At 37.7% G+C, this 26,791-nt stretch overlaps 1 protein-coding gene across 4 annotated transcripts in view; it reads left to right on the top strand.

Moving 5' to 3' along the window:
* The window catches only part of alpha-Spec (alpha spectrin), a 459,851-nt gene that overhangs the window by 250,502 nt on the left and 182,558 nt on the right, over nt 1-26,791 (top strand). For 2 of the 4 annotated variants that reach the window (XM_067138066.2, XM_067138067.2), the window contains exons 23-26: nt 6,179-6,220; nt 24,792-24,940; nt 25,093-25,288; nt 26,584-26,762. In XM_067138066.2, the coding sequence (XP_066994167.1) occupies nt 6,179-6,220; nt 24,792-24,940; nt 25,093-25,288; nt 26,584-26,762 (566 nt within the window). The remainder of the gene's footprint in view (nt 1-6,178; nt 6,221-24,791; nt 24,941-25,092; nt 25,289-26,583; nt 26,763-26,791) is intronic. The other 2 variants (XM_067138068.2, XM_067138069.2) reach the window with 1 other exon arrangement.

A 26,791-nucleotide genomic window follows, 5' to 3' on the forward strand; every position in this document is an offset into this window, starting at 1 on the left:
ATAGTACGGGTCCCTGTGATTAGTACCACTATGTGAGGAACACCATGGGCTTGCGTTGCCTATGAATGGCACCATTATGTGAGAAATACCATAGATTTGTGTTACAGGTACGTAGTACATTGCCTGTGAGTCGTACCTCAACGTGAGGAGCATCATGAGTCTCCATTACTTTTGATTAGTGGCGTTTCATGCAAAATACCATGGTTCTACTTTACGAGCGATAAGTACCATTATGAGGGGCCGGTTGACCTGGATTTTGGACCCCTTTAAACAGCAAGCACCATTGATTCAAGATAGTGCTTTAGAAGCAGCTCTTTGGTCAGTATATACCATTGTTTTAAGTTAGTTTCTGGGAAGGTGGGGCATTGCGGGTTGGATCCACTGATTGTTTCAAGTACATAATCATTGTTCATCATCCTCTCTTTGAATTCTAGTAAGTGGATTGATTTTGAAATTATTTTTAATATTGCAAGTTGGATCCGCTGATAATTTCACATTCATATTTATCCATTCATTCTTCATCAAGTTTTGAATTCCGGTCAGTGGGTGAATTTTGGAATTTTAAATTATTACATTTCATATCATTTCGTACCATTAGGTGCCAATGACCTAGATGTTAGGTCCCTTTAAACAACAAGCACCATCATCGTCGTCATCACATAGCATGGGCCATAAGGGATGCTAGGCTCACGATACTCTTAACGGCGCTAGCAGTCAGTTGAGACACACGTCTCATCGGAGGCGACTACTCCCCACCAGTCTACAAGGATTGGGGCAAAAGTCATGGGAACTATTTTTTTCTTGTAGATATGTAAACAGATCACAAACGTGTATGTGTCGTGTGGAAGTTCTGCAGGCATAGTGTGTATGCAGAACAACGGATGGCTCCGTGATAGCTGGCAGTAGCACGGCGAGGGCTGTGAAATCAGTCAGTTGGTGAGTGTCGTGCGAGATGGAAGTAACCCGTGTTGAGCAGCGCGCTTACATCAAAATAGCCATTCTCCGAGGGAGAAATGCAATGGAATGTCACTACATAAAATCAGCTTCATGGTCCGTATCGCACTTCAATAGATTCACAATTAAGTATTTAATTTATTTTCCACCTAGTCGATACAATGATTGCTTAAGGCAATTTTTAATGGTCAAAAGTGGTACATGTTTCGTATATTATCAACATCTTCAGCCACATAACACTGTTTAGATGAAAAATATATAAAATTGACAAAGTAATGCTTTAGAGGAAGTGTCCTTAAAATTAACATAAGGACACTTCCTCTAAAGCATTACTTTGTCAATTTTATATATTTTTCATCTAAACAGTGTTATGTGGCTGAAGATGTTGATAATATACGAAACATGTACCACTTTTGACCATTAAAAATTGCCTTAAGCAGTCATTGTATCGACTAGGTGGAAAATAAATTAAATACTTAATTGTGAATCTATGGAATGTCACAGCGAATTAGTGGAAGCCGTTGGGAATAATGCCCTACCATACCGTACAGTAGCACGCTGGGTAGGAAAGTTTCAGCAAGGACGTGTGTTAACCAGTAATGAGCAACGTTCGTGACGACCTGTCAGTTTGCGGACCGACGTGGCATGTGCCGTCATCGAGCAGCTCCTGGATCAAGACAGACGATGGACGCTACTGGAGTTAGAGGGGGGAAAGTGGCATCGAGAAACGCACCGTCCACAGGATATTGCGTAATGTGCTGCAACTGTGCATGCACTGACAGAAGTTCAAAGATGGGTGCACTATGCAATATGCTCCGACCACCTTTCACACTGGCAACAGGACGGCGATCAATTCTTGTCACGAATAATCGCCATCGATGAATGTTTGGCCAGGGCATACGAACCAAAACTGAAACATCAGTCCATGGAGTGGCGACATGCTGGATCACCAAGGAGGCAGAAGGTCCGTCGGAATCCTTCCCCAGTCAAATTGATGGTGATTATCGCGTATGACGTCAGGGGTGTCATTGTTTGCCACTTTGTTCCACATGGCAGAACAGTGACCGCACAGTACTACAGGGACTTCCTGGTGCGACAGGTACGACGTGGCGTTCGGGAGAAATGTCCGGATCTTGTGGACAGTGCAATAATCCTGCACGACAATGCAAAACCACATACAGCAGAGTGTGCTGGGCAGCTACTGCGATGTTGGGGATGGGAAGAATTGGAGCACCCACCATACGCTCCCGACATTTCGCCCTGTGACTTTGATCTCATTCAAAAGATTAAGGAACCACTACGTGGTAGGCGGTTTGCAACACGAGAGCGCATTGCTTATGCTGTGCGCCAACAGGTGACCCATTTCACACATGGTGCGGCAAATGCTGAGGCAAATGGTATTCAGCGCCTACCACATCGTTGGCAGCGTGTGGTGTCAGTAGCAGGGGGACTACTTTGAGGGTCTTTAGGCCCAGGTTTGTCATGTCAACTTTGTGTGTACTGTGTTGTCATTCTTTTGCACCGGGAAAGCCATATTGCCCTGTATACTACAGCAATAAATTAGTGTGTTAGGATATTTCGGTGCTATTCATTGTCCACACATGTAGTTAACACCTTGTCCTTTCGTCTATATATGTCACTTTTTCCAACCGGACTGGTATCTTCAAGAAAAAAAATAGTTGCCATGACTTTTGCCCCTACCCTCGTTCATTCTCCCATTTGATGACAGCCTTCGCAGTCTGCAGCATGCTCGTCTGTCATGGCCTCCTTCCCAACAGCCCTCAGACTATAAAGATTATGACGACTCAGATAGTTGATCACTGTGAATCAGTGGTAGAGTATTGGCCTCTGGATCGTGAGACTGTGGGTTCAAGTCTAGTGGAGTTAATCACTTTTTGAAGGCAGAAAGAAGTCCATTTGACACTCCATATCATATGAAAAGCCCTATGACAACACATTTGGTGTTTGCCCAGCAAAATTAGTTATAAACTACGCCATAGTTTGCCCTACGGATCTGGTTTACTGTGACATCTAGTAGAGTAAAAATGAAATGTCATAATTAATGTGCAGGCAGTCTAGATGGTGTAAAATCAAAATGCCTGCACACAGCTGAGACAATATAATTGTCTTTGATGATATCATCCCTTGTATCCAGATGTGTATGAAAAGAGACAGGAAAATGATTTTGTGTCGATAATAGTAAAATCGAAAGATTGCGAGGAAAATAGTGTGTGAAGAAGTTAATGAACGATATATATACCATTGCAGTGAGATTCAAACCTTCCTTTCACCTCGGTGTTCAATAGCGAGCATGCTACCACAAATCCAACTGGACACTCATTGCTCTACTCGATTTAATATTTGTTGTGATGATCTACCATATTTTACATGCCGGTTTGGGGATGTAATAATGAGATACAATAACAGTCGACTTAAGAGGAAATACCATTCCCATGGGCTTTGCCACCACGTCAACAATGCTCAAGACATTTCACGTTTGCCATTACTTTGAATACTGTATGTGTCTATTACAGTTGTTCATAGAAGAACTTTCCATAATGAATAGAGATATTACTTCAAATAAAAAATATAAATTTTACTATAAGTTAGTAGTTCTTTTTATTTAGCTAAATATTGAATGCCTCAGTTCATTCTCAATTAATTCTTTGTTCTTGCCTCCTGTTTTATATTCAGAATACAGGCACACTACATAACGTATAGTACCTCCTGATGAAACAGAATTTGTCTATATTGAGCAAGTTGGTTACTCAGTTTGGGTTCTATGATAGCGAGCTTGCATTCAACAGATGGTGTGTTGAAACCCCACTGTTGCAGCCCTGAAGATGATTTTTCCATGGTTTCCCATTTTCCCATCCCATTGTTGCCATACATCTTCTGTGCAAGAAGAAGAAAAGAAGAAATTTTCTGTGCTGTAAATCTAAATTGATAGAAAATAGTTTGTAGGAATGTTCAGTGGTGAATAAATATTTTATAATGGCTAAAAATTCCTTAGAACTTTATGAGATTGCCAGGATCACTTTTTTTTTTTAAATCATCTCCCGTGGAATGTTTGGGGAAATATACAATGGCCTGCAAAAGAAGGAAAATGCTATGTATTTGACATTATTTAATTTTAGTCCATTTGAAGCCTTGTAAAATTGAAATATTATGACATTACAACAATATGGCAGTGTATCTTACATTAATTATCCATTTGAAAAGTTTTAGGGCAGTAATTGAGAAACATTATTGATCATGACAATCGCACCAATGCACCATCAGAAAATTGGAAATGTCAAAACTTGGAGCTCTGAACTGTTATGGTAATTAATTTGTTCACTTGTTTGCAACACATTTCCATTGCTTCAGTAATGGGTTTTACCACTTCTAGCTGCAGTTACAGCTGTGATGCAATCTCATATGGTCTCATGTGGCATGAGATTCCATTTTTTCAGGAGCACAGCCTTAAGTTGAGTGTGTGAGGGAACGACTCCCAGCATTCTCCCAAGTATATTCCAGACATGCTGTATTATATTTTGGTCTGGGCAACAACCAGGCCGTGCTATGCACTCAATCCTGACTTCATTCATGTACTCGCGTACACAGTTGGCAACGTGTAGGCTAGTGTTGTCATGCATCAGGATGTAGTTCTTGCCGATGACCGGTGCAGACGGTACAGTATGAACCACAAAAAGCTCCTCTATGAATAGGTGGGCTGTCACAGACTCCCATTCTTAATGAACACAAGCACCTTGCAAGTGTTAGTGGTAATCTCAGCCCACACCATGACAGAGCCTCCATTGGACAGTTTCCTTGCAGAGCAAGTGCAGGGTGAATAACTTTCTGCAGGCCTTCTCCAAACTCAATCTCCATTCCATCTGTTGCCCTCAAACAAAATCTGGATTCATCTGTAAACAGCACTGAGCTCCACTGCTCACTTTCAATGGATGCTGGCAAATTGCATCTGAGAGGCATGATGCTCATGTGGAAGCACAAGTGCTGTGGAAGGTCTCTTGGACTGTAAATCCACTTCATACAATGTCCTCCTTACTGTCCTTTCACTGATGTTTGTGCCCCATACCTCCTGCAAATGATTCCTGGCCCTCACAGCTTTTGTATGTCGATCACAAAGAACTTGCATTATGAGGAAATGATCATCACGCTCAGTAGTGCTTCTCCTATGATAAAAACTGGATTTCCTGGTGTACATATTGTCCTCTGTGTACCTTTTTAATACTACAAAAGTGTTAGAACAAGATGTGGCTATGACGTCTGTTCCCATCCTCTACTAATGCCACTGCCTTTGCTGCGTTTTCAGGAGATGCAATTATTACCTGACCTAGAAGCGAGACTGTATGTGTAGATAAGGTTTAATGTCCATAAAAATAATTCCCCTGCAATAAACTTTAAAACAGCTGTTTTTGGTCATTTTTGTCCAAAGGCAGAAATGGCAATATTGGTGTTGTGATTCGTCACAATCAATAATGTTTCTCATTTATTCTCAGATGGGCTAATTAACTTAAGATACATTGCCATATTGTTGTAATGCCATAATATTTTATTTACATAAGGTTTGAAACAGACAACATTAAATTTTGTGTGAAGTATATTGTATTTCACTTCTATTGCTGGTGAATATATGTAGCTTGACAGAAGTAATCTGATTTAACAGTAGGTCTTCTTTTTTAAAATTTTTTTTATCTCCCTTACTTTTTTTATGAATCTTTATGGATATGTTGGTCTTTTGTTGTAAGAAATTGTGATCTTATGTGATTAAAAGGTTTTATCCATGATTGATCATGGACATGTTATAGTTCAGAAATGACATAAACAATGAGTGCATAAAAGGTGTTAATGTAAATATACACTTTGTTAGTGATGAAAGATTTAATATATATATATTTTTTGTATTAAGTTTTTTTTGTCAGTGCTTACAGATTTATTTTTTAATTTTTTATATTTCACTAGATTTAATTAAGATGCAATACAGTGAAAGATAATGACTTGTTAGGAAAGTAATGGAAGAGAAATATACTCTTCACCACATCAGTCCCTTACCATCCTCTTTATGAATATCATGTTTGATCCATGCTACCTTGTTTTTATTATGTTAAATGTTATGGCCTAAAATTTGTGTGATCACCTTGAGGACGGGTTGTTGACCAAGTTTGTGTGGGCTGTATGATTGGTTTGGAGGTTGACTTCAGTCTTTCTTCGTTTGTAGAGCCATCGAGCGGAGATAGATGCTCACTATGGGGTTCCGCAGGTATCTTATTAGTCTCGTGTGCAGTGGCCAGTTGGGCTTTGTTTTAACAGATTAATCATAGTTCAGAACAGATGTGATCTAATAATTCTAACATTTTGTAATGTGCATGAGATTTACTGTCTGTTCTATTCTAAGTGCCCGACCCAAAACACATCATCCTTCACACACTATTTTAAACTAATTCCACTTTGTATTGCCCTTAGAAAGGGAAATTATCTTAAACAGTAATTGAAACTATGATGTTATATTGAACAGTTTCAGGATTATCCTTTAAACAAATCGGATAATATTACTGCAGAGTGTGACACCAGCTGCCACTGTTGTAATAATCTATACCCATGTAAAGGTAAAAGGTTAACAAGAGACTGTAAATTGTCTGTGGATATAATTCAGTGCTGATATAGTAATGAGAAACAAATCTTTTGTATGGCTTTCAAGGAACTTCAAACAGTTTCTCTTCCTTACACTGCCAGGAACCTGCATGTGTTCGTGTAATGTTGAATAGTTAGCAAGAAGAAAAAGGTATGTAAAATTTTAGAATCATTTATGAGCAAAAGGTTCAATCCTGGTATAGAAATGTAGAAAAGTAATATGAATAAATTCTATTTACTTCATTGAAAATCATGGTCTTCATTTTGACGGTGGATATTCTACCAAAGGCTTACTCGAAGGATGGTGGTCTGAGTTTCTCGTGCAGTTGAGTTTCCCCAACGCAGTGCTCCTAGTAGACCGAACACAACTAAGGGTAGAGAATATAGCTCAACATCATTGATCTTAATTGCATTTAAATGGACATACTGTACATGTCATTATCAAAACAGTCATATAAATTACTAATTTTCTCGATACACATTATTTTGTGAAAATAATTGTAAATCAATGTTCTTCCAAGAACCTATTTAACTTGATAGTGGTTCTGGGATTACACCAACAAGATTAATGATGAACCTGCAAGCCGATGTAGAGAGATTAAAGAAGGAAAAAAAAAAACAAAAACGGGAAAAGAATTGAGAAAGGTTGTGATGACTTGTGAAGCAATGAATGAGAATAAGAAAAAAAGAGAGAGTATGATACAAGATGATAAGTGAGAATGCTGCAAAGATATTTGTGTTAATCATATGTTGATTCATATTAAGAGTTTACAACAAAATGATCAAGATACGAGTAGTCTGTAGTTCAAAGACTTGGTTATAAACTGAGCATCTAAAACCAGACTTCATCGCTTTTCCCTATTGATAACATTCTTTGTGTTGCATAAGATTTTGCAAGGAATTCTTACCTTTAAAAAGAAGCAAGATTGTAATCTCTGATATTTTCTCAAAGAAAGAAAACTGAGAATTTGTATTTAAAAGTAACATTTCATTTGATACTGCAGTTATAAATTAGGTGTGTCATTGTGAAACCACAAACATTTCTTCTCTCCTTGCTGAGAACTGTATTTTGCACGAATATTCATTATTGACGACCAAAGCTACAGAGTTCTTGTATTGATTGTATTCTTACCAGTGCAATATAGTTGTTTAAAAAATCCTATTCTGTTATGCGACGTAACATGAGAGAGACTTGGTTGTCACAGTGCAGTGCATGCAGCAACTCATAAATTACATTAAACTTCCAGGAACATTACAACAGTATTTTAATGAAATTCAGTGCATGTAACATCATAATCTATTAACTAGTTCCAGCTGAGATACCAGGTGTATGAATAAGTTTTTGCTGGGTTTTATGGCGTAATTTTCAAGGGAAATCCAGTTTTTGTTTATTCAAGATATTGGCGTTCAGCTTCTACACACTTAGCCCATCTTTCAGGTAAGTTATGAATACCATGCCAGAAAAACTGCTTGTCTTTTGCGGTAAACCATTCGTCGAGCCATTTTCCAACTTCCTCGAAATGGCTGAAGTGCTGCTCTCCGAGCGTGTGCCCCATTGATGCAAAGAAGTGATGGTCCGATGGTGCCAGGTTAGGGGAGTACGGCGGGTGCGGAAGGATGTCCCATCCAAGATATTTCAAGGATGGTGCATTGTCCTATAACAAAATCACTTTGCCATTTCTTCTGGCCCATTCCGGTCATCTTTAGATCAATTCGTGATTTAAATTAATCATTTGTTAGAGATAGCGTTGTGCATTGATGCTTACGGGCGAATCGCCTGCAATTGCTGGTCTTGGTGCATGCTCTGGTAGACCACAAAAGTGCTAGTCTTTCACAATGAATCACCATGTTTAAATTGTCAAAACCCTGTCTCACATGTTCTAATCGATAAAGCATGTTCACCATATTTTTCTACCAGCAAACAATGACTTTCCACAGCCTTTTTCTTTTGATTAAATAAGAAAAGCAATGTGTGCCATAAATATTCTTCCTCGGGCACAAACGTCCACACAATCACTGAACGATAGAACAAGTTGGTGGACTCAACTTGTGTGTGTTGGTAGTTTGTCAGATGAACAAACTGACGTATGTGTCAAATTCATATGCTGTATACCGTTCCCTGGCGCCATCCCTTAGTGAAACCAGAAAAGACTTTTGCATACACCTGGTACACACCTTGAATCTTGTAGCTTATGGTGGTCATTATAATCTTTTCTGCTGATAAATATACCTTACATTAATCTGCCTGTGCAAGAGATGATACACTTTTTGTCTCAACCTTTAATAACTTCTCCAGATATCTAGCCAGACTTCAATAAAAGTGCTGAAGGCGTCATGAGCGAGTGTAGTTTCCTATCGCCCATAATGAAATACACTGTCATCCTAAGAAATAGCAGTACTATACTGTTTAGCCCTGAATCTCTAGCACCAAACTTGTATAAATCTAATGTTCAGAGTTATTCACCCAAAGGAATGCATTAAATCCTTTGCTCCTATTTACAATCTTCCTGCCAGGTCATTCTAATCTGTTAATCACTTTTGGCTTGCAATATGGAGATTCTAAAGAGAACATCATTAGATTGTTTATATTTAAAGATCATTTCAGTTATGTACACGAGTGATGTTCTGATTATTCATCCTGTTCTTGTGATCTATTAGTCATACCTACATTGCATCAGTACCGCAACACTGACAACCAGTTTTGGGAAGTTCTTTCCAGCTGTGTAAAAGTAGACTTGAGATTTTTAAATTTTGTGTTGAAAACTGTCTGATCTAACTACATCGAAAAGTTAATCAGGAAAGAGTGAGATGATGTAAATTTGAAAATGATTGAAATTAATACTCTGATCATTTTAGTAGACTGCTAAAGTTTTGTTCCCAAGATATTGCTTTCTTCAGTAGCACAGTCAGTTTATTGCTGCTACTCTGTTCCCAACACAGCATGATTGGAATTGAAGTTGGTAGTAATTTAGAGTGTTTAAATGTGACAACTATTCTGTTGTTGTTGTTGTTGTTGTTGTTGTTGTTGTTGTTGTTGTTGTTGTTGTTGTTGTTGTAGAAGAATAGTAATCTGTTTGCTTAGATGTTGTTAACAATACTGACAATATTAAATTAACTGTTGATACTTTACTTATATTGGTTTGTGTTTGAATGTGTTTATGCATTAGAAAGTGTTAAGAGATTTATTGTGAAGTGTTGCACAGTGGTAATTTTAACCTTATGCAAATTTAAATCACATTTGTGTGAAAATCAGGCTGGCAGCTATATAGGTAACATTTTACTATGATTTATTTCAAAATATATATTCTTCGATAGAAATGCAAGTTTTTGAAATCCTCAGCTTTTGAGTATTTTAAGCAAAAAATCTTTTTTTTTTTTTTTTTTTTTTTTTTTTCCCCACCCATGTTATTAGCCATTGGTTGTGTAGTGTACATTAACCTTGCCCTGCTGTTATAGCTCTGTATTAGACATCTCTAAGACATGCATGTTGTGTTCATTACTCAACATAATACCTTAAAGCATCCATATGAAATTTCTTATTTCACTTCCATTAATATTTTATAAACTGTTGACACTGATAGTAAACATTATATTGCAGTGTCACTGTAGATATTACAATGTGTACATTAAATATCGTTGGTGAAGAAACCAAACCTCATACAGTACTATATCACAATGCTCTTCTTGTTAATTACGTTCCTTGAGAATGGTCTCGCCTCCCAGCCACTATGGATATGCAGTCCATCACAACAATGTTCATTGTGTTCATTTTCCTATGCACAAGTGTAAAGGAAAATTAACCTAAGATATAGTATACTGTACTTACACATCAGCTTAGGAAAATGAACACAACGAAAATTGTTGTGATGGACTGCATGTCCGTATGTGGCTGGGAGGCGTGATGAGTCTAAAGGAAAATGATGTATAGTAACACAGTATTTCAGAATTGCCAAATAGTCATGTAAAAAGTTAATGTTCATAGGAAGCTTCCCTCTTCCCGTCCTTCCCCGACTTTGTTGTGTAAAGATCGAGCTAGTGGCCGTTGTATTTGGGTTACGTAGCTGTCAGCTTGCATTTCAGGAGATAATGGGGTCAAACCCCACTATTGGCAACCTTGAAGATGGCTTTTTTTGGTGGTTTTCCATTTTCACACCAGGCGAATGCTGGAGCTGTATCTTAACACCACGATCACTTCCTTCCCAGTCCTAGCTCTTTGCCTTTCTATCCTATCATTGCCAAAAGACTTGTCTGTGTTGATGTAATATAAAAATAAAAGCTTTCATTTAATATTCGATCTTGTGGCTAACTGCTAATGACCCTCTTCCCTTAAAAGAACTGTAATTTTTTTTTTAAATTTTAAAACTTGTAGAATTCCAATAACCTATTCCACATGTCTTGTTCGAAGCCACCATTGAAGCCTGGATATGTCCCTTTATTATATATACACTGTTAAAAAAAATTAGGGGAGCATGTTTTTGAACATATGCCATGTTCCAAAAAACAGTAATACCTCACACCCAGGTATATTACCAAGTAAACCTTTATTCTTTACCGTTGAAGTATACAAAAGAACATCGATGGATTTGCGTTCATTTTCAGTACACAAACGGCAATGTCCAAATAGGGTCAAAAACAAAGTGATAACAGTCCTCCAGGTTTGATTTTTCTCACAGTTGGAGAGCTTCAGTATGGTGTATGTCCTCCACAAGCATTTATCACAGCTTGGCACTTACGTGGCATGCTCAGTATAAGTCAAAGGAGATCACATTGCGGTATCAGGTCCCATTCTTCAGCGAGAGCCTGTTCGAGGTCTTGGAGATTCTGTGGTGGAACAGGACACCCACGAACACTTCGCCAAGCCTAAATATTTTAATCCTCCTAGTCGACACTACTCAACACTATATATTTTTATATCCAATTAAGATGAAAGGTCACACATGAACTTCAACTATCAATACGGATTCAACAATGAGATTCATAGTCTGTAATAAGACAGCTTTGGTGATGCACGTTACATGAGCCGTGGCATTGTCGTGCATGAGTATGAATTCAGGGCCAACACCGTATGCAGCAACCAACACATGCTGTAGCAGTATCTGCTCAATGTACCCCACAGCAGTAAGATTACCACGGACGACAAGATCCGTACGGCCATCAATACTGATGCCACCCCACACCATCACAGGACCTTGTCCGAATCGGTCGCCTTCCTGGATGAAATTTGGCATGTACTGCTCACCACGACGTCTCCATACACGTTGACGTCCATCATGCTGTGTCAGGGGAAATCTGGACTCGTCTGTGAACAATACAGGGCGAAGTTGCCGGTTGATGTGGGTACAGGCAAACGGAAGGCAAGCTGCGCGATGTTGCTGCGTTAAATAAAAAGTAAACTCGTGTCCTCATCCTGAGGTGGTGCAGCTCTTTTCAGGCATACCCCCTTTGGAGGTGAGCTGCATGTACTATTTCAACCACATACCAGCCCTCCTGCCATTTTTAAACTCCTGCCAGTACCGGTAATCGAACCCGGGCCTCCGAGGACAGCAGCTAATAACACTAAACGTTACGCTACGGAGGCGGGCGCTGCGTTAAATGGGGCACTCAAACAGGACGTCTGGGTAGTGAGGAACACTTTTCATAACCTGTTCTTTACTGTCTGGTCAGACACCGTGACTCCAGTGACCCTCCTGAGGTTGAGGTCTTGTTGCAGTTCTCTGGCAGTTGCTGTCTTTGTTGATATAACTTGGAGTGAGGGATGATTTATGTTTACAGAAACTTCGTCTATTCCATTGTGTGGTCGTTCCTGATTGTAAATGTATACTGTATATGCAGGCCACAGGCTAATATCAACAAACTCAGCTTTCATTTTCAAGCACTTTTAAACATGGGTCAATGGCTTGTACTCTTATGCTTGACTTCAAGGCTCAACTACACTAAGAGACAAAGACTGGAGTTCATGTGAAATCAAAACCACAGGAAAGTTATTTTCCATCTTAAAAACTGCACACACAGTACATTGGTCGGATTTATATATACGTAAATGGAAGTCTGTTTGGAGCGATCTATAAAGGTATAAAAAACAAAAGTAGATGGAATTAATGAGGCATTTTGAGACACGTTAGAAACTTAAAACTCTCTACCAGAGTAGCCGATGACCTCAGGATCCCTAGAAAAATCAAATTCCCAAAATTCCCCAAGGGGCCAGGCTGGGGTTTTTTGGGTCTCAGCATAGGATCGCAACATTTCTTACACCCAATTGGAATTTGGCAGAATTATAGATTTTAGCCTGTAACCAATGGAAAAATTTAAAGGTGTTCAAATATTTAACTTTTTACCCCCAAAAAATATTGAAACATGGAGGCAATTTTCATGACGGTGCTGACCATTCTTTCGAGGTATATGGAAGCTAAACTGATAACACAGTCATCGCTCAATTTGGAGTGACAACAACTTTGGTCCTATGACTTTTTGTTGTATCTCTATCCTTCATATGTTGGATAGTACTGCATTTCTCGATTGTAAGTAAATTCTGTACTTTTATTAATATATTTTATAGTTTGACACATTATAAAGATAAAATCACCAAATTCGCTATGCACATTGGTACGAGGGGCCATAGGAGCGCCATATTTGATGATAGCAGCTGCCACATAAGTAATTTCAATCTGTTCAAAGTTCCTAACTCAATCTCGCCCATAAATATAGGGGATACGACAAAATGTCCTAGGACCAACCCTGTAGATTTTTAAAGGGGGCATCTCAGGGCATGTCAATGTGATGTACCGTTTAGCATCAGTTAATATCAAAATGAAGGTCTGCAATAATCGTAGATTTTCCACTCCAGCAAGCCAGGTGCGGGTGTTTACGAGCCTCTTCCAGTTTGTCTTGTCCATCCACAGCCGATGTTCTACCTTTTGGTGCCAAATTACATCACGTTTGGCGAGGTCTTTGAAAATTTGCTTTTCCCAACTATCACGAGGCCTCCCTCTGGGCCTCTTGCCAACAACATTCCTTTCATAGTATGCTCTTAGGGTCCTAATTGGAGCCATCCTTCTCATATGTCCATACCAACATAATCTGCTTAATTCTAAGCTTTCTAACAGCCTCCTGTCCAATCCAAGTTGTTTCAGAATACTTTCATTCTTTGTCTCTCCATGTCTTTTGAAGAGATGACCAAAGGAATTTCATTTCAGTGGCTTGTAGGCGACTTAGTGCAGATCTAGTCAGCGTTGCTGCTTCCAGTCCGTATGTTATAATTTGTACAAGATATGTTTTGTACAGCGTGAGCTTGCAAGCTTGGGGAAATGACTCATCCCCAAGTAATTGATGAATGGATTAGTAGATTTTTGATGCAGCTTTTATTCTATTGCCTATTTCATGGTTTATGGTATTGTCAGAAGAAATAAAGCTCCCTAAGTATTTGAAGTTATTGATAATGTCTACTTCTTCATTTTGCACTCGCAAGTGGACTGCTTCAGGATTTTGACTCATCACTAAACCGACGGTTTTAGTTTGGCTGATTATCATTCCCATTCTTTCAAATTCTTTTTGCCAAAAATCTAGTTTAGCTTGAACTTCTGCTTCTGCCTCACCCCATAACATAACATCATCAGCAAATACAAGTGCATTTGTTGTCTGATCTTTCATTTTCACTGCTTTTATAACCTCATCCATTGTAGTAATGAAGAGAAGTGGTGATAGACAACTTCCTTGTTGGACTCCACTCTTGATTTCAAAACAGTTTGACCTGCCTCCTTGAATTTGCACACAGCTCTTTGTCTCTCAGTATACCGTATTTACTCGCGTATTAGACCCCTTTTCTCCCCACTTTTACAGCCAAAAATAATAAAAGGGGGTCCAATATGCAATAACCTCAAAATTGTGTGCAGCGAACACATGACTTCTAGGTTATAAAGAGCTATAAATTGTACGTGTAAACATTCTATACTATTATTTAACAAACTTAGAATGTATTTAAGTTATACTGGCTATTTTCGTTCAAGGACGTATTTCTAAACGTAAAACGACAAAAAATGGTAAACACAACTTTCAGGCCTACGGTAATATAAAAGTCCGTTTTAGTTACTCATATCATGTCATTCATTACATCCCATTAATTCCTCAGGTGAGGTTGACGTCAGGAAGGGCATGCGGCCGTAAAAACTCACTACGAAGATTCGTCTCACTTCATACTCGATCCCGTAGACGAAAGGGATAAGGGTATCGTGTTATCATATAATTAAATATTGATACAAAAGAACTTAATGGCCAATCATTTGTCTCTGTCAGTTAGGCCTACCACACAGTAAACCTGATCACTGCTTTCATTTGAATTATTGCCTTGCGCCACCAACTTCCCTGCCTTGCTACCGGTGTGTCTGCATTCTAAGTGACGTCATCTTCACTGCTATCTCTCGTCAGTCGCGTCAGCCATGCTTCATTCTCTTTGAGCCATGCACTGCAATGAAGAGCATACGAGGTCCCTGTCTTTTTGAACCTTTTAAAAATAATTTTGTGCCAGATTATAGAGTCTAAACAGTGTAAATCTATTCCCAGTTGGTGTAAATATAGCAGAAGCCACTCCTTCAGAATAAAGCCGTTTTGTAAAAGGCATGCCAAACCATCAGCTGATAACTAGCGTATGTTACGAGTTGTACTTCCGAATGTAATACATGGTAACTAGAAACATTTTTTTGATAACTGCGGCTGTTGAAACACAGACCCTTATTTTTAAGTGTGTTTCATGCTTGTTCTCTACATTTATCACATCAGGATTTGCGTAAACAGCTGTCCATGAGATAAGACAGACCACATTGATTAGGCTAGGTATATTATCGCCCTGATAGTGCCAAAAGTTTGACGGAAAAAATAAAAATAATTAACAGGAAAATATACCGCATTTATGGATATCTACAGGTGTGGCGGTAATGCGTTTTATTATCGTAATGTTTACTTTTGTACGTTCGTTGTCTCTTTTTTTATTAACACATACCCTAGTATGTTTTGTTTCGCATCTCCAAAAATCGTTTTAAGTACGTGGGGACATAAAATTATTATTAATAATAATAATATTTGTTAGGTATGCTGGCGAGTAAAACAGTTGTTTTAATTGGATAGCTTTTATCACGTTAAAAACTTACTTCTCTCCAAATATATACCTATATTGGCCCGAGTTACGAGATATAAAACGACCACTTTGTTAATGATCTCGCCTGCTGTATAAATAGCAACAACCGCAAATATTTCTCAACTAAAGTAAACTTGTTTCCTCATCCCGAGGTGGTACAGCTCTTTTTTGACACACCCCCAGTGGAGGGAAGTTACATGTACCGCTTTTACAGCATATCAACCTTCCTGCCATTCGTAGTACGGTACCGGAAATCGAAGTCAGACCCCCGAAAACAGCAGCTAATTGTGCTAACCATTACGCTGGCAGACATTATTAACTACAAAACAGACATATAGCATGTCTGATGCATGCTTGCAATGCGCGGGTTGGACACGAAGCTAGGCCTATTCATCTATTTGTGTGACATCATCACAGCTGCAGTAGACCTACGCTACAGAGGCGGACATTTCTTAACTACGAAATACAGATGTACCGCATGGATTCGACGTGTTTTTCATTGCGTAGTTGGTACGGACGAAACTATTCACAAATTTGTGCGATGTCATCAGAGCTGCAACAAGACTTGTACCCGCTTCGAAGCGGAATCGTCATCGTTCTCTGACGAATTACGTTGGGGTCTTATAGGCAAGATTTATTTTTTTCATTTTCTTCGTCTCGAAAAGCCAGGGGGGGGGGGGGGTTCTAATACACAAGTAAATACGATAGTTGTTTTACTCGAGATATCTCACTTGGCATGCCTTTACGTCTCAGACATTCCCATATGTGCTTATGTGATACATGATCATATACCTTTTCAATATCCATATGACCAAGCTCGATAGCTGCATTTGCTTAAGTGCGGCCAGTATCCACTAATCAGGAGATAGTGGGTTCGGACCCCACTGTCGGCAGCCCTGAAGATGGTTTTCTGTGGTTTCCCATTTTCACACCAGGCAAATGCTGGGTCTGTACCTTAATTAAGGCCACGGCCGCTTCCTTTCCATTCCTAGGCCTTTCCTATCCCATCGTCGCCATAAGACATATCTGTGTCAGTGCGACGTAAAGCAAATAGCAAAAAAATATCCATACGCCTTTTCAATATCCAAGAATACAAATATAACTGTTCTATTTTGCAATAGTAAATGTGCATATATTTTCATATCTGCTTACTGCCATTTCTTGATGGATGCAGTGCTTTTGCATCTGTCTGTTGGCACAGGCCAGAGCAGAATGTAACTTCCACTGAAGTCCACCTCATCCATTTCTGTGATAATATGGAAGCTTCTGTGGTATAGGTAGTGCAGAGTAATGACATTCAGAGCACAACCAGTGCATCCGTTTGTTGAAATGTCAGTGCGGACGATAATGGAAAAACATCTGGAAAGGAACAAGGAAATCATCTTTGTATTTTTGGATTTGGAAAAAGCTTATTATTTAGTTAAGAGAAAACATGTATGGGAATGCCTACGGAAAAGGAATGTACCAAAATCATTAACAAGATAAAAATGTTGTATCATGAGAGTAAAAGCAGTGTACAAGTGGGGAGTGGTAACAAACATTTTATACAAAAAAGGTCTCAAGCAAGGAAGTACACTGTCACCATTATTGTTTATTATATTGATGGATGAAATTATAAAACTTGTAAAACAGAGTATCAGTAGTGATGAAGTGAATGCTTTGGTATTTGCAAATGATGTGGTGATTTGGGGAAAGGGAGAAAAGGAAGTACAAAGGAGACTGGACATTTGCAATGAAAATCTGAAGGAGTTTGGAATGGTAATTAGTAAAAAGAAAACTGTAGTCATGCCCTGTGGAAAAGAGAAAAAGAGAAGCCAAATGAACATAGACGGAGAACGGTTAAAGAATGTAAAACAGTTCACGTATCTGGGTAGCATTATTAATGGAAGAAATGAAATATACCCTGACATTAATAACAAACTAAGTAAAGGTACAACATTTTATCATAGACAGCTTTTATGGGATGACAAAGTACCCAAGAGAACGAAATTAACATAATATAAACAGAATTTCATACCATTTGTAACATACGTACTAGAAACACTAGTAACTAATAAGAAACAAGAAAGATGCAAGCAGTAGAAATGAAACTGTTAAGAACATCGGTTAAAAAGACAAGAAATAGAATCCAAAACATTAAAATCAGAGAAGAGCTAAATATAGAACTGTTAGTACAGAACATACCAAAAGCAAGACTGAGATGATTCGGACATGTAAAAAGAACGGGAAAGGAACGGGTAGCAAGAAGGGAATTGGAAAGAGAAGTTAAGGCAAAGAGACCAGTTGGAAGACCAAGAAGGTAGATGGATCAGATTTGGAAGGATATTAGAGAAGCTGAATTGGTTCAGAAATAATGGAGCAGGAAAAGTGGAAGGACAGAAAGTAGTGGAGATTTGTTAACCACGCCCGGGGGACTAGAGTGGGACATTGATGATGATTATACGGCTAAAAAAAAAAAAAAAAAAAAATATTTTATGTGCTTCCATTTCCCACAGGAATATGAAAATCACAACATGCATTGGGTTTTTCTTTCCAAGCCAAATAATGGTGATAAATCTGAAGTAACATTGCTTAATGTCATACAGGGTATTCCAAAGTTACCTCAATGAAAATATCTTTTTTACAGGTTTTGGTATACTTTTCTTAGGAGGTATATGTTATTTTTTATTTTTGGTTTGGAGTGGCAAACCACGTGGTTTTTCTAGATTAAATTGAGATAAATTTATCAGAATTGATACAGTTAAAATTTGCATTTTATGAAGGTAAAATGGAGGACTCAGTGCCAGGAGGTGACTAAGCACCATGTGCCACATTTTGAGTAAATAAAGGATAAAGTCAACAAGGAATTTAAAATTATAGCAGCTTACAAAATCATTTATTGAAGCACCTGGACAATGAGATAAGTATCCACTTTCGTAATGAAAAGTATTCTAAAGTTACTCTTACGCTAGTATGCATATCTAAAAATTCTAAAAATTATGCCCTCAAAGAAATAACTATAGTATGTCCTCCGACAGCATATTTTAGGGTGTAAAGACAGCGGGGGATATATTTATTTTATTTTCTCTTTGGATAATTGCACATACACTATCGCAGGAATTAAACTATAATATGCCCTCTTCATCCTGATCTGCTGTTGCCTCCACTGTTGCCAGATTTCCGTAGAACTGATGATGAATGGGAGGGATATACTTCCACAGTTCCAATAGGTCAGTCCTTTTGCAGTCATTATCCTGTGTCGTTGAGGATGCAAGAGTGGGCTTGTGCCCCTAAATCCACTTGGGCGACTAACTATTCTCTCGCACAGATTAACAGTCACTGGAACAAGTTCTTGAAAGTTGTAGAAAGCTGTGAACTTAAGTGGACTGCCCTTATCGAGAACAATGTGTCTAATCTGAAACCACTGCACTTTTTGTCCTACAGTAGATGTTTTCCTGTTAGTGCTCTTATTCTGGAGTTGTTCGCAGAAATAGAACATGCTCCTTTTCATGTGACGTGGAAATAAGGTTTCTTCTTTTTTGCTAATGCAATGACAGTCAGCCAGTTGTCTGGTGTAAAGACATTGGGCATACTTGATTCATTAGTAGAGGTATTTTCTTCTGTCTGATATGTCCTATCATCGTCGCTAACAGTAGATAAGATTCACAACTAAGTATTTTTTATTTTCCACCTTGTCGATACATTAATTGCTTAAGGCAACTTATTGGTTAAAAGTGATACGTGTTTCATATATTATTAACAACTTCAGCCACATAACACTGTTTAGATGAAAAATTCAAATATAATAATACAATAAACATTTACCACATTTAACCAATAAGTTGCCTTAAGCAATTAATGTATCGACAAGGTGGAAAATAAAAAATACGTAGTTGTGAATCTGTTAAAGTGCGAAATGGACCATGAAGCTGATTTTATGCAACAGTAGATAAGTCGGATACAAATGAGCTCTCATGTTGTAATATCACCACCATCTCAGTACTTAGTCATCTATGGCTCACACATCACAGTCGTCTTTATAGTTCCAGATTTGCTCACTGGTAGCAGCCCTTTACAGTAAGAGTAAAGTTGTTAGTCATAAGTGGCATAGATAGAATACGATCTTTACTACTCATTACACTAAAAATGTCAAAATGAGCCATGATGGCACTTATCAACTCCGGGACTGAGCTACTAATAATGTAGATCGTGAATTTCTTAGTACATGTCACTATCAGGAAAGTAACACGCTCATTTTGTCAAGCTGTGTGTTCTTCATATTTCAGGAGAAAAAATGGTGGGTCTTTGAATAAAATTTTGCAAGTAGCTGAGTACAGTATATAGCGTAGGTTAAATTTTTGCAAATGAAAGTACATAAAATAGAATTTTGAAATGTATGTATTCAAAGAAGTATAATACAGTATGCTCATGTTGTTCCAATATCATTTCTACTACTTTTCTATATTAAGAAAATAGTCTTAGGACAAGGAAATTCTCTATACTATACCTCCACAGAGTGTATTTACAATCCAAGTCACATTAGTAATCTACCCATCTGAGGGTTACTGGGGACTAGATTTCCATAAATATAGCAAGTAGTGAATAATCAAACAATAAGGTATTAGGAACAGGCTGTTTTGGAAGTTGTCTGTGTTAGGGTCTTAATTAGTAATCTACCCATCTGGAACTACAGATCTCTATAAATATGAGAGTAGTGGGTCGAGTCAAGCGATAAGATTTTACGAACAGATTATTTCAGAAGTCGTCTCTGTTGTACCCCTGAGGAAATGGCATTTTGAATTGCATGCCAACTGCAATGAAACTTTTAGAGTAACTGTTTCAAATACCCCTGTATCCATTTCATATCCAAGAGCAGAATGTTTATATTTTTCTTTATCTCCCTGCGTAGGAAGATGGAAACATGCTGTAAAATTTCTCGGGTCTGCTTGAACTCATTTAAGCAATTTTTATGTAGTAGTAGGCATGGAATTCTAAATGCCATTTCATTAGGGGTATACTTGTAATTCCAAGATTATTCTTTGTTCATATTTGATATTGGAGAAGTCTGGAAATGACCTGTCATTCAGTTTTATTTCTCAATTTTTATGTCTGAACTGTTCATCAATGTTTGACAAGTTGTATAATTATTTTTCCTTTTCTTACTGTTTATTAGTGAAAACTACGGTTTCTGTTCAATCAGATTGACGAGATCATCTAAATGGATTGATATAATAGTCAAAATGTTCTCTTTTGGTTAGATATTATGCTCAATGGACAGCTCTGACTTCAGCTACTAGAAAGGGGCAGGCACTGTTTAGTGAGCCTTTCAGTACTAATTGTACGACAGATCTTGAACTACTTGAGCTTGATGTTTTCCATGAGGAATTAGTATTCTTCCCCCCTGTACCCCCTCAAACTGAATTTTGCATTGGCAGGCCTGCATAAATGCTTATAACATATTAACATCAGCTTGCAACTGGCAGAAGACAGTGCAGAAAGAGCATTACCTAAAGAACTAATGAACTAACTTTTGCTGGGTGTGGATAGATTGTGCAATACAGTGCATTGCATAGTCATCAGGTGTTACCATCAAATATTGGTAGTATATTTTTAAAATGAAAAATCACATCTCTGAAATTTAGTGTACATATAAAGGTTGAGGTCCAATTGCTGTGATCACAAGTCATATAAAACTTGCCTTTGGTTTAAAACATACTTGTCTGCTGCTTCTTTTTGAAATTAACAATTCAATTATTTTTTTAAGAACTTGTGAGCTGTTCTGTGCCCGTTGGCGAACATGTATTGGTATCAGAAGGAATGAATAAATAAATAAAAATATTGCTGTCGGTGCTATATAATCATATCAGAACAAAGTCTCGCTCCTTTTGTTTCCATCCTTGCCTCTGTTGTTTCTTTCATTATTTCTGTATGCTGCGAGTTTCATTTTTGAATAATTTTTTCCATATCCATGCATCAGGCGGTATATAATAGATAGAAACTTGCTTCATCCTCAAAATTTGAACAGTAGTGTATTATATATCAGTCACTACTGATCTGCATTCAGGGCAGTCGCCCAGGTGGCAGATTCCCTATCTGTTGTTTTCCTAGCCTTTTCTTAAATGATCGCAAAGAAATTGGAAAATTATTGAACATTTCCCTTGGTAAGTTATTCCAATCTCTAACTCCCCTTCCTATAAACAAATATTTGCCCCAATTTTTCCTCTTGAATTCCAACTTTATCTTCATATTGTGATCTTTCCTACTTTTAAAGACATCACTCAAACGTATTCGTCTACTGATGTCCCCCCATGCCATCTCTCCACTGACAGCTCGGAACATACCACTTATAAATGTCAAAAACATACCATTAAGTGGTATGTCATTTGACATACCACTTAATCGAGCAGCTTGTCTCCTTTCTCCCAAGTCTTCCCACCCTAAACTTTGCAACATTTTTGTAACGCTACTCTTTTGTCGGAAATCGCCCAGAGCAAATCGAGCTGCTTTTCTTTGGATTTTATCCAGTTCTTGAATCAGGTAATCCTGGTGAGGGACCCATACACTGGAACCATACTCTAGTTGGGGTCTTACCAGAGACTTAATATGCCCTCTCCTTTACATCCTTACTACAACCCCTAAATACCCTCATAACCATGTGCAGAGATCTGTACCCTTTATTAACAATCATGTGATTACCCCAATGAAGGTCTTTTCTTATATTAACACCTAGGTACTTACAATGATCCCCAAAAGGAACTTTCACCCCATCAACGCAGTAATTAAAACTGAGAGGACTTTTCCTATTTGTGAAACTCACAACCTGACTTTTAACCCCATTTATCATCATACCATTGTCCACCGTCCATCTCACAACAATATCGAGGTCACCCTGCAGCCGCTCACAATCTTGTAACTTATTTATTACACTGTACAGAGTAACATCATCTGCAAACACCCTTATCTCTAATTCCACTTCCTTTCCACATATCATTGATATATATATAAGAAAACATAAAGGTCCAATAATACTGCCTTGAGGAATTCCCCTCTTAATTATTACAGGGTCAGATAAACCTTCGCCTACTCTATTTCTCTGAGTTCTATTTTCTAGAAATATAGTCACCCATTCAGCCACTCTTTTTTCTAGTCCAGTTGCACTCATTTTTGCCAGTAGTTTTCCATGATCTACCCTATCAAATGCCTTAGATAGGTCACTCGCAATACAGTCCATTTGGCCTCCTGAATCCAGGATATCTGCTATATCTTGCTGAAATCGTACAAGCTGAGCTTCAGTCGAATAACCTTTCCTAAACCCAAACTGCCTTCCGTCAAACCAGTTATTAATTTCGCAAACTTGTCTAATATAATCAGAAAGAATGCTTTCCCAAAGCTTACAGACAATGCATGTCAAACTGACTGGCCTGTAATTTTCAGCTTTATGTCTATCACCCTTTCCTTTATACACGAGCTACTATAGCAACTCTCCATTCATTTGGTATAGCTCCTTCAACCAAACAATAATCAAATAAGTATTTCGGATGTGGTACTATATCCCAACCCATTGCCTTTAGTATATCCCCAGAAATCTTATCGATTCCAGCTGCTTTTTCTAGTTTTCAACTTTTGTATCTTACTGTAAATGTCATTGTTGTCATAGGTAAATTTTAATACTTCTTTAGTATTACTCACATCCCCTATCTGGACATTATCCTTCTAACCAACAATCTTTACATAGTGGTGAAATTGGTTCCTTTCAAAGCATGCCATTTATGGCTTCGGAGTTCGGCTCCATGGCTAAATGGTTAGCGTTCTGGCCTTTGGTCACAAGAGTCCCAGGTTCGATTCCCGGTAGGGTCGGGATTTTTAACGATCATTGGTTAATTCCGCTGGCACAGGGGCTGGGTGTATGTGTCTTCATCATTTCATCCTTATCACGACATGCAGGTCGCCTACGGGCGTCAAATCAAAAGACCTGCACCTGGCAAGCCGAACATGTCCTCAGACACTCCCGGCACTAAAAGCCATATGCCATTTCATTTCATGGCTTCAAAGTTGAAGATTTGTTTTATAACTGATCTTCTGCTCTGCAATATATATTATGAATCACAGATATTTTTAGTTTGGGAAGAACTGAAATTTCTCTGGTTGTCTAATGTGGAATAACTATGATGAGTAGCATCATTTTTCAAATAATTAAGGGAGTATTCTGCAGTTAAAACAAATTTTGCTAAGAAGAAATCTATGGAAAAGCTGTACAGTGGGCTGAGAAATGTTTTCATACTGAATAGGGTGTAGGAAATCTTGTTGAGAGCCCTATACACTTGATGCATGACTAGTTTCATAGTGTAGTTGGTTAGCCACTTGCATTGTATGCTCTAGGATGCGGTATTGAATTCTAGTTAAACGCATTTGACATTTTCGGGTGCTTGAAAGCAGGAGATCCATGTCTAGATACCTGGCTATATTTAAAAGCCTTTTCTGATAAATTTCTAGCACTGTAGCATCTATTTATTTTATAATTATTATTATTATTTGTGGCTATGGTATCTTGTTTTAAATCCATTTTAGGGCTTAAAAACCAAAATATGATGCATCCATTAAAAAAAGACAAAATTGTGCATTTTTATGCACAATAGAAGTGGTCATATTATGTTCAAATATTAATAATTTGCATAAATAATTTACCGGCATATACAGTGGTGGGAAAATACATGCAAATGCATGAACTTCTGATCCCTATTCACTCCAAATATAGGGACTTCTTTTCCTTCTTCATACATGCTTTGTTGATGGTATTATCTTTAAGCTTTCTTTTGTTAAAATAATATAGTATGTTTGTATTCATGAGCATAGGCAACACTTATAAAATTTATTACTTTCATTGACATTTGTCTCATCTGTGACTTGCTTGATATAACAATAATATGCTGTATTTTGATATTATTTGCATTTGTTACACTTTTGTTTTGGCAGAAGAAAGAAATTTCTTGAACTGTACACATTTTAAATTTCTGATTCAGCCTTGAACTTTCATTATAACTTGTGTGTACTAGAAGTTGAAACAAATAAAAAGCATTGTTCTTAATATTTGTAGGAGCATCGTACAGAGATAGATGCTCGGGCAGGAACATTCCAAGCATTTGAATTGTTTGGCCAGCAACTTCTACAGTCTGGTCACTATGCCAGTGTTGAAATCCAGGAGAAACTGGAGAGCATGACTGAAGCTCGTCAGGAATTGGAAAAGTATGTATTAAATGTTACAAATTTCATGGTATAGATTCATTATTTTCATCTAAATTTCAATCTTCCTTTTAAATGTAGTAACTGCATGGCATTTATGTAAAATGTACAGTACTAATTTATGATCCACAAACTTACCAACATAATTATGTTAGGGCATGGATTGCACGTCGTATGCAGCTAGATCAGTGCCTGGAGCTACAGTTATTCTATAGAGACTGTGAACAAGCAGAGAACTGGATGTCATCTCGTGAGGCTTTTCTTGCAGCTGAAGAAGTTGACTCAAAAGGTGACAATGTTGAAGCTCTTATCAAGAAACATGAAGACTTTGACAAGGCCATCAATGCTCATGTAAGAGACTTCATTTTACTTCTTAATATTATAATACATTAATTATTTAGAATTAAACTTTTTTTGCTTCACCTAATATCTGAAAATCAAAGCTTAAAATGCACTTAATTTTTTTCGAAAAGATATTTATGAACTGAATTTATTACTCATGATACTACTGTGTTTACTAGAAAATAACTCACATTTGAGTATCTCACACCTTGGTATTTTATAGAATGAAACAATAATAATAATAATAATAATAATAATAATAATAATAATAATATATGCCTTAATCTATCCTTAATCAAATTAATTTAAATAACCAACAAAATTACTTCTTTTTAAAGATATTTACAACAAAGTAATAATGGACAAGGACTTTTTAAATTCACATTAGACTCCCTTCTGCGTTTAAACAGCTCACATGGGAACTAAATTCAATCAATCAATACTGATCTGCATTTAGGGCAGTCGCCCAGGCGGCAGATTCCCTATCTGTTGTTTTCCTAGCCTTTTCTTAAATGATTTCAAAGAAATTGGAAATTTATTGGAACATCTCCCTTGGTAAGTAAATCCAATCCGTAACTCCCCTTCTTATAAATGAATATTTGCACCAATTTGTCCTCTTGAATTCCAACTTTATCTTCATATTGTGATCTTTCGTACTTTTAAAGACTCCACACAAACTTATTCGTCTGATGTCATTCCATGCCATCTCCACTGACAGCTCGGAACATACCACTTATAAAGTTTCCAGCTAACTCATTCCTCATTTATATTGGTATTATAAATTTACTAATTCAAGACAAATATTTCAGGTTCCCTATGGGAATACATTTATATCAACATACCACTTAGTCGAGCAGCTCGTCTCCTTTCTACCAAGTCTTCCCAGTCCAAACTTTGCAACATTTTTGTAACGCTACTCTTTTGTTGGAAATCACCCAGAACAAATCAAGCTGCTTTTCTTTGGATTTTTTCCAGTTCTTGAATCAGGTAATCCTGGTGAGGGTCCCATACACTGGAACCATACTCTAGTTGGGGTCTTACCAGAGACTTACATGCCCTCTCCTTAACATCCTTACTACAACCCCTGAACACCCTCGTAACCATGTGCAGAGATCTGTGCCCTTTATTTACAATCATATTTATGTGATTAACCCAATGAAGATCTTTCCTTATATTAAGACCTAGGTAATTACAATGATCCCCAAAGAAGGTTTGGCATAATATGAACTATTAGAAAATTTTAGTTAAGTATGGTAAAATTTTCATATATATACGTATTTCATAGGTGTTATATCATATTCTAGGAAGAGAAGATTGCAGCATTACAGACTCTGGCTGATCAGTTGATTGCAGCTGATCATTATGCCTCACAGCCTATAGATGAGAAGAGGAGACAAGTGCTAGATCGCTGGAGGCATTTGAAGGAAGCACTCATTGAGAAGCGCTCAAAACTGGGAGAGTCTCAAACATTGCAACAATTCAGGTATTTTTCATGTGTATTTTTAAAAATAT

This window comes from Anabrus simplex, chromosome 1, assembly GCF_040414725.1.
Source record: "Anabrus simplex isolate iqAnaSimp1 chromosome 1, ASM4041472v1, whole genome shotgun sequence".
Taxonomy (NCBI): domain Eukaryota; kingdom Metazoa; phylum Arthropoda; class Insecta; order Orthoptera; family Tettigoniidae; genus Anabrus; species Anabrus simplex.